Source organism: Eutrigla gurnardus, assembly GCF_963514095.1.
Source record: "Eutrigla gurnardus genome assembly, chromosome: 15".
Lineage (NCBI taxonomy): Eukaryota > Metazoa > Chordata > Actinopteri > Perciformes > Triglidae > Eutrigla > Eutrigla gurnardus.
This window is the reverse complement of record NC_139938.1, coordinates 20,526,015-20,543,557: the sequence shown is the minus strand read 5'-3', so window position 1 is coordinate 20,543,557 and position 17,543 is coordinate 20,526,015. Positions and strand designations below refer to the sequence as shown.

The following is a 17,543-nucleotide window of genomic DNA, read 5'->3' as shown; positions in this document are numbered from 1 at the left end:
ACAATCAGATATTGTTCAACAAGTTAGTTTCTAAATGCTGGTATTATTTCCAGGTTCACATTAGTTGATGTTTTAGTTTGTTTCAACAAATTTGGAATCCAATTAAATAAAAATGTATTAATTTCTTCCTGTTTTAATTTGATTTCCATCCAAGGGAAAAAATAAAAAAAGTATTCACATTTTTAAAAATAGGACTTCATGAAATGATCATGTGACTAGAAGCATGCTAAAGAACACAGAGGCACATCAGGCATTAAATTGCACCAAAAACATTGTTTATTCTATAAAAGAAGAAGGGGGGGCTGAGGGGGGAAATAATCACAACTGCACAGGGAGAAACTGACTTTTAAACACTGAGTCACAGTATCAAAAAGCTCACGTTTTCCTCGCTGATCTTTACACATTTGTTCTGTACAAATACAAAAAAAAAGAAAAAAATATTATTAATAATTGTATTATTATAATAACTGCATTGCACTGAGTAAATATAGTACTGGCCCATAAGTTACTGCATTCAATAGAAAATACCTAAAATTTGTGATGTTTTTTTTTTGCGGAGGTGAGTCGAGGCACACAGACGGACTCGGTCGGTGACGTCACCCTCCGATAAAATGATTTCAACGTTTCACCGCTTTTATACATGAACAGAATATTTAGAAGAATACCGAGAGGGGGGGATAAACGAGCACAAACCGCAAAAAAAACAACAACAACACGAAGCAGAAAAACCACATGCATCAGTCTCCCCCGCCACGGCGGGACTCGGGGTCAACCGGCTCTGAGGTGTAAATACGTGAGTCTCCTGGAGGGTTCAGTGTCTCCGCGTAGAAAAAAAACCCCGCAAACGTAGCTGCTGTGAATGATCAGTGTGCTTGTAAAGCCATTTATCGTCTTCAGGTACACAACGACACGTAATGTGCTATGTGGGGTAAAAAGAAAAAAAACGGGGATCCGTCTCATCAAATACATAATTTTTTTAGTTTTGAAACATTCTGTGCTAAACTTTTATTCCTTCAATGACTGAATTCATTCGCATGTTTTTTGATTTTGGAAACTTCTTCAGCAGGTTATTTAAAGTGCATAAGAGTGCTGCAGGATGCTAACGGGGCTAACGGAAGTTAGCGTCGCACCGGAAAAGCAGAAAGAAAATAAACTAAAAAAGAAATTTGGTTTTGTTACGTTTCGTTTCATCAAGAGAATCTTCACGATGATTTTATGATTTTTGATGCGTGAGCGCAAATTGGCAGAAAAAAAAAGGTAATGTGGGAACCGATCGCTCCGAAACAGGCAATGGATGCTCAAATAAGTTGTGACAAGGGGATGTGAGAGTGGCGCGAAGAGCAGGCTGGTCACATGACTTGCTGTCACCGGCGCTAAGCTAAAGGCAGACGAGTGTCAGCCACGTTAGCAACTTAGCTAACGTGTTTTTGTTGTTTTCTGACTGTATTTTATATCATAGAACAAAATTCTCCTTGTGTTCCAACAAAGATCTGATTTCAGGAATCCCCCCCCCCCCACCCCAAAAAAACTAAAAAAACTAAAAAACAAAACCCCACAATGACTCGGCATAAAAACATGCTGACTCACTCCTGCAGCACTCTATAACAGCTCCGTTATGTTCGTCTCTCCTGTTGCAAGTTTCATCAACAATCAAATCGAACGAATCTAGTGTGAAAATGTTTTCCAACCCAAATTAAAGCACATTTTAGATTTAATTGTTTGGTGATATTTTAACAAGGTCCAGTGCAGAAAATCACGGAGCTCTGTTCCAATAATAAACGGATGATGAATTATTGAATTGATCATTTTGAATGTTCAGGGAACCCCACAGCCTGAAACACACCGACATGCTCACCAACGTCACAAGAAGGAAAACGAGATGCTACTCTCCATGCAACGAGTGTGCAACAACACAAGTCGGACCAATTCTCTTTTTTTTTTTTTTTTGTTCTTTTTTTTGTAAGAAACTACGAAACAAAATCTCTTATTAGATTTTTTGGAAAGAAACAACGCGATGAAACACATTTTTCATCGAAACCAACGAAGAAGGAGGAGGAGGAAGAAGGGAAAAAAAGATGTTTTTTTTCACATTATCTAGTCAGTGTTAAAAATAGAAATTCACCTGTTACATTTACTCTGCACTTTTTGATTATATACATTTATGTACACGGATTTATCTTAATTATTTGTCATTGTCCTTAATGTCTTTATCAACAGTTTACAAAAAAAGAAAATTTGCAATCAAATGCATAAACTCTTCTAGAAAGATGTGCTTAGTAACGATGTTTTTTTTGTTGTTTTTTTGTTTTTAAAGTTGAAGCAGAAAGAGGGATGTTACGAGAAATGGGAACGGGAACTTTTCTTTGCTCTGCACTGCAATTTCTTTTATAATTTTAGTTAAGATTCTCAAGTTGATTTTACAGTGTTGAGAGTAAAGTAAAAGTTTGTGCCGTGCACTCAGCTCACAGGAAGCCTGCGCGTCCGTCTCAGCTACGACGTTTTTTTTTTTGCTTTCGGTTACTCGCTTTTTTGAAAAAACAACGCTAACTTTTAGTTTGTAAGTTACACGTCGGGATCGTGCATACGGCTTTGTTTGTCCGACAGGCGGCGCAGGCTTCGAACATTGGCTTGAGCTGCATGTCAGCAGTGCAGCTAGCTGCTAGCACTGCAGCTAGCATTTCAGCTAGCAGTGCAGCCAGCAGTGCAGCTAGCAGCTAGCACTCAACTGCCGGATCCAGAAGAGCGCCGGGAGCGAGGTCTGCGGTATGTTGCATAATCAAGTTCAGCCCAGATCAGAAGCTGAAAAAAAAACAGCCCACTTAAGACATGGACACGTTAGAGGGCCGGGTTCAGGTCTCTTCCAACCATGGAGATCTGATCAGGACTCGCTGTTCGGATGAATCTCGGAGGGTTTTAAGACAACAAGACTACGGTTAGACCTTCTAGGGACCAGAGAGGCTAAGCCCCGTCCCTTCCTGTGGACCACCATGGGACTTCATTTTTTACGTTATTTTTGTTAAAATAAGGTCCCACGGTCGACGCCGCCTCTCTTCGTTTTTTGAGGCATTAAGTTCTGAAACTCAACTCAGTTGGAAGAAAGTCGACTCAACGTGGTAGAAATGCTCATCAGAGAACGCGCAAGTTTTTAAATCGCAGGCACTCCCACGACCCGACACCTCGCCTGGTTTCTCCCAGAACCGCTGACGGGACGATCTGGCCACGTCGTCTCCGCAAAGTTGCGATGTTTTGTTTCAAAATCAGAGCTTTAAATCTTCTGCAGTGCCCTCTCCATGCTTTTGTTCCAACCCTGCCTCCTACGAATTACAAATCAACTGAACTCTTAATTACGTTTCCATGGAAGCGAACAAAAATTGAACTATGAAATTGAAACAAAAACGCAACAAAAGTACATGGTTGCCATGGGGACACGAACGGCAGCACGTCCACCCCCCTGAGGTGCTCCTCATGGACTAAACTAATTAGTTTATCGTGGAAAAACGTAATCCACGACAAAATGTGATTGAAACACGATGTCGTGGTGCAGTTTCGCTGCGTGGGAAACGCAGCGAAACTTTTCTTTTAAAGAGAGCAGGTTGGTTGTTAACGATGTAAACTAGCATTGTAACGCCTTTAACAGCCTGGAGATGCTTTGGTGATGAAACGTAGATCAAAGATCGTGTTCAAACGGCGTTGCGGCAGCGGTTCTGGTTCGGCCCTTACAGATTGACTTCAGTTATTAAGGCTCGACGGGCAAGAGGTAAAAGAACAACAAGTGCCCGGAACGCACACTCGTAAAAATCTTAAATTCTGATTATGTTTGTCTCAAGACATGCACGCACACACACACACACACACACACACACACACACACACACACACACACACACACACACACACACACACACTCAGTAATGCTCCCCTTTTCCCTGCAGGAGAGTGTTTTTTTTAACTTGTAATCTCAACGTGTCTCCTGTCTTTTTCACAGCCTCAAACGCAACAAAAAGGATTTTTTTTTCCTAAAAGGATGCATTTATGTTAAGAGTGCCAAACTTAGCGAAGATAAAGAAAGAAAAAAGAATCGAAGGCCGTATTTCATAAAACGACAGCGACAACGACGCACACAAAGCAAATACTGTTATCGAAGAATAGAATCGGGAGGAAGGCGTGTGCAGGGGAGGAACACGCAAAGACATAATAATTCTGATTGATACAATGAAAACAAATGAATCTTTATAAATTCACAGTCTTGTAGCTCCCTGTACTAGGAGGGGGGGGGGGGGGGGGGGGTGATAGGGATGGGGGGAGGTCAGAGGTCAGGGGATGGGGAGGTATTTTTACATCTCAGCCTCAGATTTTTTTTTTTATGACGTCACTTCAGCTGCTGTGAAAACATTGCTTGACCGGATGTTTGTAGTTGCTATGACAACAAGTGAAAGCTACCGCTAGCATCTTAATTGCTCGTTTGAGATGAAACCAAACCAGCATCGTTGATATTATGTTCTATTTACGTGATTATTTTTGGAGGCTCGATTCTGTTGGAATCTGAGGATTAGAGCTGGATTGGATTTGAATACCTTTCTTATTTTATTTTTTTTGGTACCAACTGAAATGTGTCCATAGCATCGACCAAAACGTCGTATTTATCTATTCTTGGATCACGTAGCTCCTGATTTAGATCAATAATTTCTCCGTTCCTCAAGGTAAAACGGTGAGAAAAGAACAGTGACGTTTCCTGAAGAAGAAAAAGAAAGGTCCTCTGGGAGATTTTCCAGATTCTGGATCTGGATGAGTTGTGTTCGGGCAGCTGAAGTGACGTCCGGCTGAAGAATCCTCCTCCTCCTGTTTATTTAGTTAATAAATGATGCACACGTGTAACTCCTCCCACTCCTCCTCCTCTGTCTGTCCGAGGAGGAGTCGCTTGTGTGGCGGATGTTCGGGGGAGGGGCTGTTTTCAGGCTGTTGGGTGGACGGTGATGATGATGATGATGATGACACTGTAATATTCCTCCACACACACACACAAATGCACAGTCTTGATACTCCTGTGATTTGAAGATGAAGAGGAGGAAGGAGGTACAGTGTTCATCTGTCTGGGGTTGTTTTGGGGGCGGGGTTACTGGTACAAGATGAGGAAGGGAATTTGGGGGGGGGGGGGGGGGGGCAGCGTTCACATCATGACGTGGCGGCGGCGGTGCAGGGAGAGGTGGTCGGACCGGGAGAAGGAGCGGTCGCACTCAGTGCAGCGGAACGGTTTGATTCCGGTGTGCTTGCGGAAATGTCGAGTCAGCTCGTCGGAGCGGGCGAAGCGCCAGGTGCAGCCCTCCCAGGTGCAGTGGTAGGGTTTCTCTCCTGGAGGAGGCAGGGAGACGAGGAGACAAGGAGACGAGGAGACGAGTTAGGAAACCAAAATGCTTCAAAGATCTACAGGGAAATACTTCCACTTATACCACAGATGTTCTAAAGTACTCTGGTAAAAGTAGAACGACTACTTCTTTACTCCAGTAAAAGTGTGAATGTAAATGTCCTCAAAGTAGGTTAAAAGTAGTTAATGAGGGACATTTCTACTGCCAGTTTTCTGAATCAGAAACTGAATCTCTTGTCATATTAATAATAAAAATAATAATGTACAACTCAAGTATCGAGTTTGATTTTAAAACGTGAGGAGTAGAAAGTACAGATATTTGTTTAAACATGTCGGGAGTAAAAGTAGAACGTAGAGTACGACTGCACTCCCTCTGTGGATAAAGATGTTTGAGTATATATTTTAGACCTGCTTCTTGCCGTGCGGCGTCTCACCTGTGTGTATCCTCCGGTGGGCTTTCAGGTGGGAACTCTTGGTGTAAACTTTTTTGCAACCTTCATAGTCACACATGTGGATCCGCCTCCTCTTGATGTCTGGTGAATCCGGATCGACGGGCTCCAAGTCCATGACGGACCTGAGCGAGGACAAAGGGAGGGACTTAATGATTTGACTTTCATCATTGTTCTCTACAAACTGTGGACTTTGAAGGACGACATTCACGTATCTGAGAATTGAAACACATGAAATAAACATTTAACTGGGTGTGTTTTTCTGGAATCAGCTGCGTTGACGCACGACAGAAGAACCTCATCAGGTTCATTGGGATGTGTTGCTCTATAAGGCCACTGGGGGGCGTCAGAGAGTTACGTTCAACAGCCGCTTCACTCCAGCGTAACTGTTTGTTTCTCTTCATTTCTCTTGTGATTTGTCTTTTTGTTTTGGTTGAAAAAATAAAATTCATGCTGCGATATAATCAACAAACTGACCTGCTGTACATGTTGCTCTCTTCTCTACAGATTATTTTAAAAATACATGTATAATATTATCATGTCATATCATTCATTTACTGGGACGTTCTGATTTAATTATATTTTGTTATTTATTTCAATTCATGATGTAAATTAGGTTTGGTTAAAAAAATAAATGTTTTTAAAGATTCCTCGTCTCTCAACAGTCATTTTACAAGAAGGTGTGTCTGCAAGCTGCAACGAAATGTTAACACCCTAACCCAGCAACACACACACACACACACACACACGCACACATACACACATACACGCACACATACACACATACACGCACACACACACACATACACGCACACACACACACACAGAGTAGCAGATTACAGCACTTAGCTAACCGTCGACGCCCACACCCTGACTTTCAGTTAGTCAGGCGGCCTCACCCATTGGGTGTGGCAGGAGCTCTGTCCTCATTTACTAATAAAACACACTGGACACACAAACACACACGCACAGAGACACACTTGTCTCCACGGCGATGCCGCCCAGGCGTCTCCAGTGTGCACTGTTGCATGCTGGGTTATATAAGGTTATATAAGTGTCCAGTAGCGGCAGCACTGCAGTAATGTAATTGGGCTGCAGGGGAGGGAGGTGATTCACACACAGAGACCACATTTCCCATAAGCCCCTCTGCTGCTGCACATTAGTGCCTCCGACCGTGGACTTTGCTCTGCGATGACATCACGCGTGGTTCATGGTGTTTATGTCCCGCCGTCGGCTCCACAGACGTCTGAGTTATGACCGTTCACAACCGTTCACATTCCTGCAGGTCGACTTCTTCCTTCTGAGGGTGAGACGGCACATTTACATGTCTCAAGGACGGGTTACTGCAGGGGCCTAATGGGCCCAGGGGCCCCGCTGGCCTTCACCTGCACGGTGTCACTCAAACAGAGACACGTAGCAACCAGGAAGAGACTTAAAGTGACCTCAACATGACCTCAAAGACACAAAACAAACTCAAAGAGACACAAAACACCCTCAGAGACACAAAACAACCTCAATAACACAAAATAACCTCACAGACACAAAATAACCTCAAAGAGACACAAAACACCCTCAGAGACACAAAACAACCTCAATGACACAAAATAACCTCACAGACACAAAATAACCTCAAAGAGACACAAAACAACCTCAAAGAGATACACAACAACCTCAAAGAGACACAACAACCTCAAAGAGACACAACAACCTCAAAGAGACACAACAACCTCAAAGAGACACAACAACCTCAAAGAGACACAAAACACCCTCAGAGACACAAAACAACCTCAATGACACAAAATAACCTCAGTTACACAAAATAACCTCAAAGAGACACAAAAGAACCTTAAAGAGACACAACAACCTCAAAGAGACACAAAACAACCCCAAAGAGATACACAACAACCTCAAAGAGACACACAACAACCTCAAAGAGACACAACCTCAGAGACACAAAACAACCTCAGAGACACTCAGAGACCGTCTGCGACTCGTTACTGCCGACCTCTGGTCATGTGTTGAACAGCTGTTGTCTGCTGGATCAAGACTCAAGCAGTTTAAATAGGCAACAAAGACCCAGGAAGCCGTCTAATAAATACGGGAAACTAGTCTCATTTCTACGACTCATATAAACTGGAGTCGTAATGGTCTTAACTTGGTCGTGTTTGCTGTGTAAATCTACTCAGAACAATGTGGGTTTGTAACCCGCCACACGTTTTTTGGGATGAACCCGACACAGATGAGTCCAGCAGTGAAATGTGGAGGGTCCGTGTCATGTTGCTGTTTATTATTACTGTTTATTATTATTTAGTAGAAGAAGAAGGACTCACCCGGCGTCGAGGCTCTGGGCGCTGAGCGACGCCGACCCGGACTCGGTGCCGCTCTCGGCGTCGCTGTCGCTCTGATACTCCACCGGAGACGTGGAGCCCGGTTTGATGCGAACTGCAGCAGGAGACAGACCGGAGGAAGGGGCGACGAAGAGGAGGATGAAATTAGGAAGTGAGAGAATAGAGGAAGAAGAGGAGGGAGGAGGAAGACAGAAGAGAACAGCAGGAGGTTAATAACAGAAAGAGCCTGAGATTCCAGCAATTTAGCAAGACAAAGACACAGGAGTGTGTGTGTGTGTGTGTGTGTGTGTGTGTGTGTGTGTGTGTGTGTGTGTGTGTGTGTGTGTGTGTGTGTGTGAGGTGTGGTCTGCAGCAGGATTGATGGCTCGCCTTCGAGGCCGAACCTCCTGCTGGAATTCTCTGCATGACGCCTCGTTTCTACGGCTTTCTCACAAATTCTCGACATGTTTTTCCGTGTTCACTTTTTTTTTGTTAACAGAAGATGTCTGGCCAGATTTCTCTCTCTCTCTCTCTCTCTCTCTCTCTCTCTCTCTCTCTTCAGTTAAAGCAGAAGGGAAAAGACGATGAATTATCCTGCTAAACTCGCAGACGATGCTAATTAGCAATTAACTGGAAATCCAATCTGGAAATGTTTTTTTAGGAAAAACTTCACAAAGGAAGATTTGATTTAAAACTATGGGAGCTGGAGATGAAGATGAATGTGGGCTAATCAGAGAACACGGGCCGGTTGTCTAAGCGAGGAATTACAACTCCATCAGGATCAACAAGTGAAAGCCAACACTTTTATGGATCAAATCTGGAGAATGTGAAAAAGGTCAAACATCAATCAGTGTTTCTCAGAGCTTTTAGTTTCTGTTCTCTGAAAATGATATTAAAACCAATGCAAATCATTCACTGCATGAATATTAATGCAGTGTTTCATTGTTTTACATCCGAGCTGAAACTATGACTATGATAGAGACACATTAACCGCCCACGTTATCAGCAATATGACTCAAGTTCGGCAGAATTCAGACGGGTGTTTCAGTGAAATGAGTGACCGTGCTACCTGGTGACGTCATGGATGTATGAAGAGAGCCGGATGCTTAGTGGTGCGTGAAGCAAAAAGAGCATAAAACTCAGATGAATTCACCCAGATCTCCCACATCTGTGGACCCATGGAGGAGGCGGACCAGCGCTTAATTTAGCCCCGCCTCCCAGCTGCTCTGATAGGTGCATTCTACAACTTTTAGAATCCAACGGTTTAAATACGTCAGTCGAGTGTTCATTCTGGGACTGAGCTGATTGACAGACGTCTCTGTATCAACAATAAATCTATTGGAAGAAAAAAAAAACAGAATATTTTTGGGGCACAATGACGTCACCGTTCTGGACAGCCACTATAACACAGATCGTTCGTTACCATGGCGATCACTGTTTTAAAGTGTTTCAGTTTGGGAAAGTTAATTGTCACATTTTAAAATGTCTAATTCAGCATTTATTTAGCCTCAGATTCACAAAAAAAAAAAATGCAAAAATGCCAAACTGGAGGCTTCAAAACTGTAGTCCACGAACCAATCACTCCACTTTTAACATACTGTCCAAAGTCCATGCGGCCTGCAGCGGGTGGGGAGGGGCAGGGCGCTTGGAGGGGTGATGCAAGGAATGTGGGTGGTGCACAAAGAAGTGCTTTTTGTCTCTGGAGACAATTACAGCCCTCCAACCCTCCACCTTCCTTTTTCAAACGCAAAACAGCTCATCTCCTCTCCTCCCCTCCCCCTCCCCATCCTTCCTCACCCCTCCCTCCTGTGTCTACCTATCCTCCCTCCCTTTATTCCTCCCACACATCCCCGGCTGCTTGTTCTCTTTGCAGGTACGAGAGGAAACGGTGAATATCAGTGTTCCCGTCTCCTCCCTCCCCTGTTTCCTCTCGTTGTCACACTCCGTTTCTCCCGTGGGTGCTGCCCTGCTCCCTGTCTGTTCTGCACCACCAAATAATACACCAAGGGCAAGAACAGGCAGCAGGCGAAGCTCCCAGCATCCACCTGGCCTCGCTCGTCGGGCCCGTGAAGATATGAGATTACACAGGTCTTTGTGTGTGTGTGTGATGCACACACCCCGTTGCATTATGGGTAGAGATACAGACGTAGTGTAAAGAGAGAGATGAGGGAGGTGGACGGGTTAAACAAACACAGGACTTTCACCCAGGAGGCCGCTGTTAGTGTCCTGTGTGGAACTAAGTAAGTTGTTTGTCTTTAACCTGACTTCCTGTGAAGAAAGAAGTTTATTAAAAAAAAAAAAAAACAAGACGTGATGTCATCGACTTAGTTTGCATGTTTGGTTTCCTTTTGGTATAAAGATACAGAGCAGCCGGGTTCAAAGCCCCTTTAAAGGAAATCTAATAATACGACTTTTAATAAAAAAACACTGAGTCAGCAAAATGTATTCGAGAACAGCAAACAAAAATGTATTATCTTATAACGGTGCATATTTATTTTATTTTTGGTAATTTTCCTCATGTTCCTGACTGCAGTACTTGCTTTATGTGACAACATATTTGGCAATAAACTCCTGTATGATTTTGATCCTGATTGTGAAAAGAGGAGAAGAAGAGTAACATAACGGTTCACAGATGAAATTTGATCTGCGCTCACTTAAAAATCAAATACAGCAGCTGAAGATCCTCTCCCGGTGTATCGGAGCTGCCGGGTGTGTCGGAGGTGTGACGCGGTGAAACGAGCTGCTTCCATCCTGCTGAGTCACTCTTAACACTGAAACAGCCTCAAAACACTGCAGGCCACTCATCGAGAGAAAAAGACTCGCTGAAGGATTTACTTGACCATTATTGTCTGTTTGCATCTCAACAAAGACACCGGTAGATAAAGTTAATATATAATTCATAGCCTGAACAGTGTATCCCTACAAACACAGAGAAAATGATTTATTTAAATAGTATTTTCTGATTTATGTAGTAATACAAAGAGATATTGAAAATGATCTCAGTACCAACCTTTGACTATTATTTAAGTAAATAGTATGAACAAAATGAAACAAGAACTTTGGAGGTTCAGATTTCTGTTCTTGATATTTACACACATTTTTAACAAGGTAATTGCCTCATTTAAAATTCAGAAAACTTGTTATACAGATAAATATTGTCTTGTGTGTAACAAACTGGGGAAATTTCATGGTGATATCTATTAGTTAAATGTTGACCCTATTCATGCAGTCTCCCATTAATAAACTGGTACAGATATATGATATATTAAAGAAGAAGAATCTGCTGCAGCGGTGAACACAACTGGAACATGCGGCGGCCATTTGTAAGATTCAAACTAAGAAAAGAGTCCTCTGCCGACTGCCTCGTCCCTCCTGTGGCGTTTTAAAAGAATACTTTCTCAGGAAAAAAGTACTAATACTAATACTAACCCTCATGAAAAAATGTAAATTACAGCAACACTCGAGAGCTGCTGGTATGTGGTGAACGCCGCATGCCGATGAGGTCACAGAAGCCCGAGTCGAGGCCATGTTCTGGATTATAAACTGACTTTACTGCAGTTTGTTGAAGGGGCGGAGGCCTGATCCACATGCTGACTCACGTCCGGATTACACGTTGTTAGATTTATGACCTCTGGAGGCTTGACTTTGGTAAAATCAGCTGTTGAGATGCAGTTTGAGAGAGAAAGACAGGCTGCTTCTGGGTCGGTTTCATCTTTTAATTACCTCGTGGGGCTCTGCACAGGCACCCCTTGTCACCAATCACGATAAAACACGACAACGATACCAAAACAACTGATATTTGCTCCCTAAAATGCACATTTTTAAGATTGCACAAATGTAATAAATGATTATAGAAGTCAGACTTCTTCATGAGGAATCTAACTTTGCCTCCTGCAGGACCGTACTGGACTGGGGTTTTCGTGCCACTCACCGGATCCTTCCGAGCGCCCGTCGCTCCCTATGAGCGGGACGGTGATGGCGGCGGTGGCGACGCCGTCGCTAGCCATGGTGGTGTAGACGACGGGCAGCGACTGCACCACCACGGGGATGGTCTGGAGCTGGCCCACCTTGCTGGGCATGCTGACCGATGGGATGGTGTGGATGACGTGGAGGATCTGCTGGCCCCCGGCGCCCTGCGTGGCCAAGATGGATCCCGGAGAGAGGACCTGGAGGGGCGAGAGAGGAGAGGGAGTGGGTGGGTGGGTCGAGTCCTCCGACAGCGTCGCCGTAACAACGGAGGGACACCCTAGTTACCATGGAGCCGATGGACTGGACCGTGGTGGGGATGGGCGTGGCCGACAGGCCAGTCTGGGTCATGATGACGCCGGGCGGCGGGTTGACTGTGGTGCTCGTCGTGGAGGTGGGCAGCGAAGAGCAGCGCGGCTTGTTGAGCGACAGGTCCACGGGTTCCGTCTGGACCTCGGCGGGACACGGCGGCGGCGAGGACGTCTCCGTCTTACAGACCGGCTCCGTCTTCACCTTCAGGTCCGTCGGCTGCGAACAGTCGTCACCCACGTTGGCCTGCTGGAGCAGAAGGGGGGAGGGGGGGGACGTTTAGAACTGATGGGACACAAACAGGAAGTTACATCATTATGATACTCTGAAACACAACGGGTCATAAAATGTTCAGCACCATCGTCGGTGTCACACTTGGCAGCCAATCAAATTGAGCTAGAGGCAGGCTTTACTACTTCCTTCCTGTTCTGGGGGCCGGTAGATGTGGCGGGAACGAAAACACCGTTAGCCACGTTAGCCACGTTAGCCTTTTACTTCTGCTGATTGCTTTGCACTATTTGTTTTGTTTACAACTTCCAGAACACTTGACTTTTGTGCTGTTCTTAAACCTGTTTGTATTTGTTTATTCTGTTTTATCTTGTTTTACTCTTTACTCTAGATTGTTTTTAACAATGAAAAGTGCGTTAAAAATAAAATGCATTATTATTATTATTATTATTGACTTGTGTTTAGACATTGTATTTCTTATTTTTATTTTCTGTATTTTCTTCTTGCTCTAACTTCCTGTTGCTTCCTCGTACGCTCTCGTAGCCGCATGAACCCGATTCTGATCCTCGATCCGAAGACCTGAACTCGTCTTTTATTGAGACTGCTAAGTTTGTTCTTTTGAGGAGCTGCTTCGTACTCGTCTGGATCGATGATGCTTTCATATTACTTGCATCAGGCCTTCTTATTTTTCTTTTAATATCACGCCCTAGTTCTTGTCGACAGCCACCCGGGGTTCAGCTGCCATGTAGCTCCAACACACGGCGAACAATGGCTCCTGTGTGGGACTCTGAGGGGGGGGGGGCTGGATGGGTATAGAGAGAGACTGGTACTGATTAAGAGAGAGAGAGAGGGAGAAGTGAAAGAGAGACAGGAGGAATGGAGTGAGAGGGGAGGTCCAGGAGTTGGCCTCCTTCCAGTGGAGCTCAGCTCTGGGTGAGGAGGAGGAGGAGGAGGAGGGGGAGGAGGAGGAGATGCCGCTACGCCCGGCTACTCGTGATGAAGGCGAGAACATGAAGGTCGGGTGGCAAAGAAGCAAATAAATATGAGTAAGATTTGGTATCTTTTAGAATGAGTGTTGAAGTTGAGAGTGCAGAAAAAAGAGAGACTTGTTTCATCACTTTTTTGGTCAAATATTTTTGAGACGTTCTGCAGAGACGAGGAGGAACCTCCTTTAATGTAATGTTCACCATCACACAAGAATAAAAAACCCCAAACAAACACACTTGGTTGGGATTCGTACGAATCTATGGAGCTCCATGAAACACAAAAGGTGGAATTCCAGGAGCTCGATAATCAGGAGAGAGGAGGTGAGGGAGGAGAGGGAGAGAGGAGGATCAGCTATAACATGATTATAGACACACACACACACACACACAAACACACACACACACACACAAACTGAAAAGAAAATGAAGTGTGAAAGAAGTGAGGGACTGGATGAGGCAGAGAAAAGAGACGAGAGTGAAAAGAGTGTGGGTGGGGGGAAAAGGCCTAGCGTTGCTATGGAAACTGGGAGCTATCAGCTGACTCCATAGCTTTCCTGCCAGTTACACACCCACCACCCACCACCACCTCCAACACCAACACCACCACCTCCAACACCAACACCACCCCCTCCCTCCACTCCGCTGTCCGTTCGTCTTTCCGCCACTTCACCCCCACCCTCTTCACTTTATTCTCTCTCTCTAATGACCACACCCCTCATCACCTTTCTCCCCCCTCCCCTCCCTCCCATCCCCCCTCCCCCTCCAGCATCTCCAGCTCTTCACATCCAACCACACCCTTGTTTCTTCCCACCTTGCGCTCTTCATCCCTCGCTGGTTTCATTTCCTCTCTCTCTCTCCCCCCCCCCCCTCTCTAATGTTTTCCATTCTCTGCTGTTTTTCTTTTTCTACTCCCGTCTCCTCCTTTTCCCCTCTTCTTCTTTTCACGGCTGCTCAGATTAAAACCCACAACTCTCTTTGCAGAAAAAAATCCCCAGAAGTCGAAGCTGAGAGGATGAAAAAGAAAAAAAAACCCTCAGTGGACTATCTGAGACAGAACGAGAGAGGAAAGAAAAGCTGGGAAATGGAGAGAAATAAAAGAAAAAAGGAAATCATCTGTGTAGTCACATGATCAAACTCCTATTTTAAACTTTAATGTGGGTTTTTAATGGGAGACAAATTACATGAAACTCTCCCGGGTGATTAAAACAATTATTTTCTGGTATTACAAGTTCTTTTTCATGTATAAGTTGTTGTCTATTTGAATCACTTTTATTTACATGTATATAAGTATATATGTACAAATATTTACAACTTCTTATTGTAAATTTACTCTTTTTCTGTTCATAATTTATATTTTATAAGGGAATTGTGTTTAAAATAAAAAAGTAAAAGAAAAACCCACAAGTTTTCTTTTTCTTTTCTTTCTTTCTTTCTTTATGTTATGTTTGAATATGCAATGAGGCATTATTTAATCATGAATTTAGGAGAAACTTAAATAAATATTTCTACTCAACATCTTATGAAAGCAAAATCTTCAAAATGAAGCCGTTCATGAGAGAAAGTAGTTCCTGCTCCACCTCCAGATCGACCGAAGGACATTCACTGATTAGCGTTAGCGTTAGCTCCCGAGACAATGGAGCCCTTTTTTTCCTCTTTTTTTTTTCCTATCACCAATCTTGATTTGAATATCGCCACAAAGACCCTCTGTCTCCGTTTTTCCGTACAAAAAGGCCAGAAACTGAACTTCCCTTGAAAGTACATCGTCTTCTTTCACTTTCAAGTCACATTTAAATCGTTGGCGAGTCGGAGGAACAACAAACACAACAACAACAATAAACAGGGGCTGTAAAATAAGTGAAAGGATCACAACAACCTGCCGGGACGCCTTAAAACAATAAAATCAATGAGTCAGGATGAAAAGAAGACCCCCCCCCCCCCCCCCTCAGTTGAACCGCTCCGCCATAAAATGGGTCACCCAGTCGTCTACGCCTCACAATTAATTCATGTGATGTAGCTGAGAGGACGATACGCCGGCCGTCCGGAGACTTTCACCGTACTCTCTCACGGGAAGATAAAGAATAATGAGCGATAACGCTATCAGTCACCTTACGTCACCCGACGACGACTATTTACATCCTGCATGTGTCACTACAACGTGTTTCATGGATTCATCAGAGAGACGACACGCTGTTTTTAAGTTTCTCCGTCCTGGTTTCCCCCGATGTCGTCATGTGAGACGCAGCTCGGACACAAACTGACCTAAAACTCAGCAGTCACATGACAAACACCTTACACGGACAAGTGGGGTGGAGAGCAACCAACCATAGAACCAACCACAGAACCAACCAGCAACCAACCATACAACCATCAACCATAGAACCAACCGGCAACCAACCATAGAACCAACCAGCAACCAACCATAGAACCAACCAGCAACCACCAATAGAACCAACCAGCAACCAACCATAGAACCAACCAGCAACCAACCACAGAACCAACCAGCAACCAACCATACAACCATCAACCATAGAACCAACCAGCAACCAACCACAGAACCAACCAGCAACCAACCATACAACCATCAACCATAGAACCAACCGACAACCAACCATAGAACCAACCAGCAACCAACCATAGAACCAACCAGCAACCAACCATAGAACCAACCAGCAACCACCAATAGAACCAACCAGCAACCAACCATAGAACCAACCAGCAACCAACCACAGAACCAACCAGCAACCAACCATACAACCATCAACCATAGAACCAACCAGCAACCAACCATAGAACCAACCAGCAACCAACCACAGAACCAACCAGCAACCAACCATACAACCATCAACCATAGAACCAACCAGCAACCAACCATACAACCATCAACCATAGAACCAACCAGCAACCAACCACAGAACCAACCAGCAACCAACCACAGAACCAACCAGCAACCAACCATAGAACCAACCAGCAACCATCAACCAAAGAACCAACCAAAGAACCAACCATAAAACCATCAACCATAGAACCAACCAGCAACCAACCATAGAACCAACCAGCAACCAACCACAGAACCAACCAGCAACCAACCATAGAACCAACCAAAGAACCAACCATACAACCATCAACCATAGAACCAACCAGCAACCAACCATAGAACCAACCATACAACCAACCAGCAACCAACCATACAACAATCAACCATAGAACCAACTAGCAACCATCAACCAAAGAACCAACCAAAGAACCAACCATACAACCATCAACCATAGAACCAACCAGCAACCAACCATAGAACCAACCATACAACCAACCAGCAACCAACCATACAACCATCAACCATAGAACCAACTAGCAACCAACCATAGAACCAACCAACAACCAGCCACAGAACCAACCAGCAACCAACCACAGAACCAACCAGCAACCAACCATAGAACCAACCAACCATACAACCATCAACCATAGAACCAACCGACAACCAACCATAGAACCAACCGGCAACCAACCATAGAACCAACCAACAACCAACCATACAACCATCAACCATAGAACCAACCAAAGAACCAACCAGCAACCAACCATAGAACCAACCAGCAACCAACCATACAACCAACTAGCAACCAACCATAGAAACCAACCAGCAACCAACCATATTAGCTTACTTACATTGAGACAATATTTTTAATATTAGTTTTCGTTCATGTGTGGTTTAAATGTGCAAATGAGGCATTATCTAACCACATTTGGTGAATTTAGGAGAAATCTACAGACGCAAACAGACAAAGCAGTAAAAATACATCATTCAACTCGACAACAAGATGTTTTATGGAAGCAAAATAACCTGAAAATTGACCAGTGCATGAAAATCAATGTTTTTTTGTGAAGAATATCTTCCTTTTAAAAGCACAAATGTTCC

General features: G+C 44.1%; 1 protein-coding gene across 3 annotated transcripts in view; it reads right to left on the bottom strand.

Annotated features, from left to right (window-relative positions):
- Positions 1 to 258: 258 nt before the first annotated feature.
- Positions 259 to 17,543, bottom strand: part of klf8 (Kruppel like factor 8) — a 43,404-nt gene continuing 26,119 nt past the window's right edge. The window contains exons 3-8 of one of the 3 annotated variants that reach the window (XR_014598414.1): positions 12,393 to 12,662; positions 12,070 to 12,304; positions 8,142 to 8,253; positions 5,797 to 5,936; positions 3,856 to 5,349; positions 259 to 3,821 (exon numbers count right to left, since the gene is read on the bottom strand). Coding sequence is in view for 2 of the 3 variants with exons in the window: in XM_084028798.1 (XP_083884924.1) it covers positions 5,168 to 5,349; positions 5,797 to 5,936; positions 8,142 to 8,253; positions 12,070 to 12,304; positions 12,393 to 12,662 (939 nt within the window). In the remaining variant the exon portion in view is untranslated. Of the gene's footprint in view, positions 5,350 to 5,796; positions 5,937 to 8,141; positions 8,254 to 12,069; positions 12,305 to 12,392; positions 12,663 to 17,543 lie in introns of all 3 variants that reach the window. The other 2 variants (XM_084028798.1, XM_084028799.1) reach the window with 2 other exon arrangements.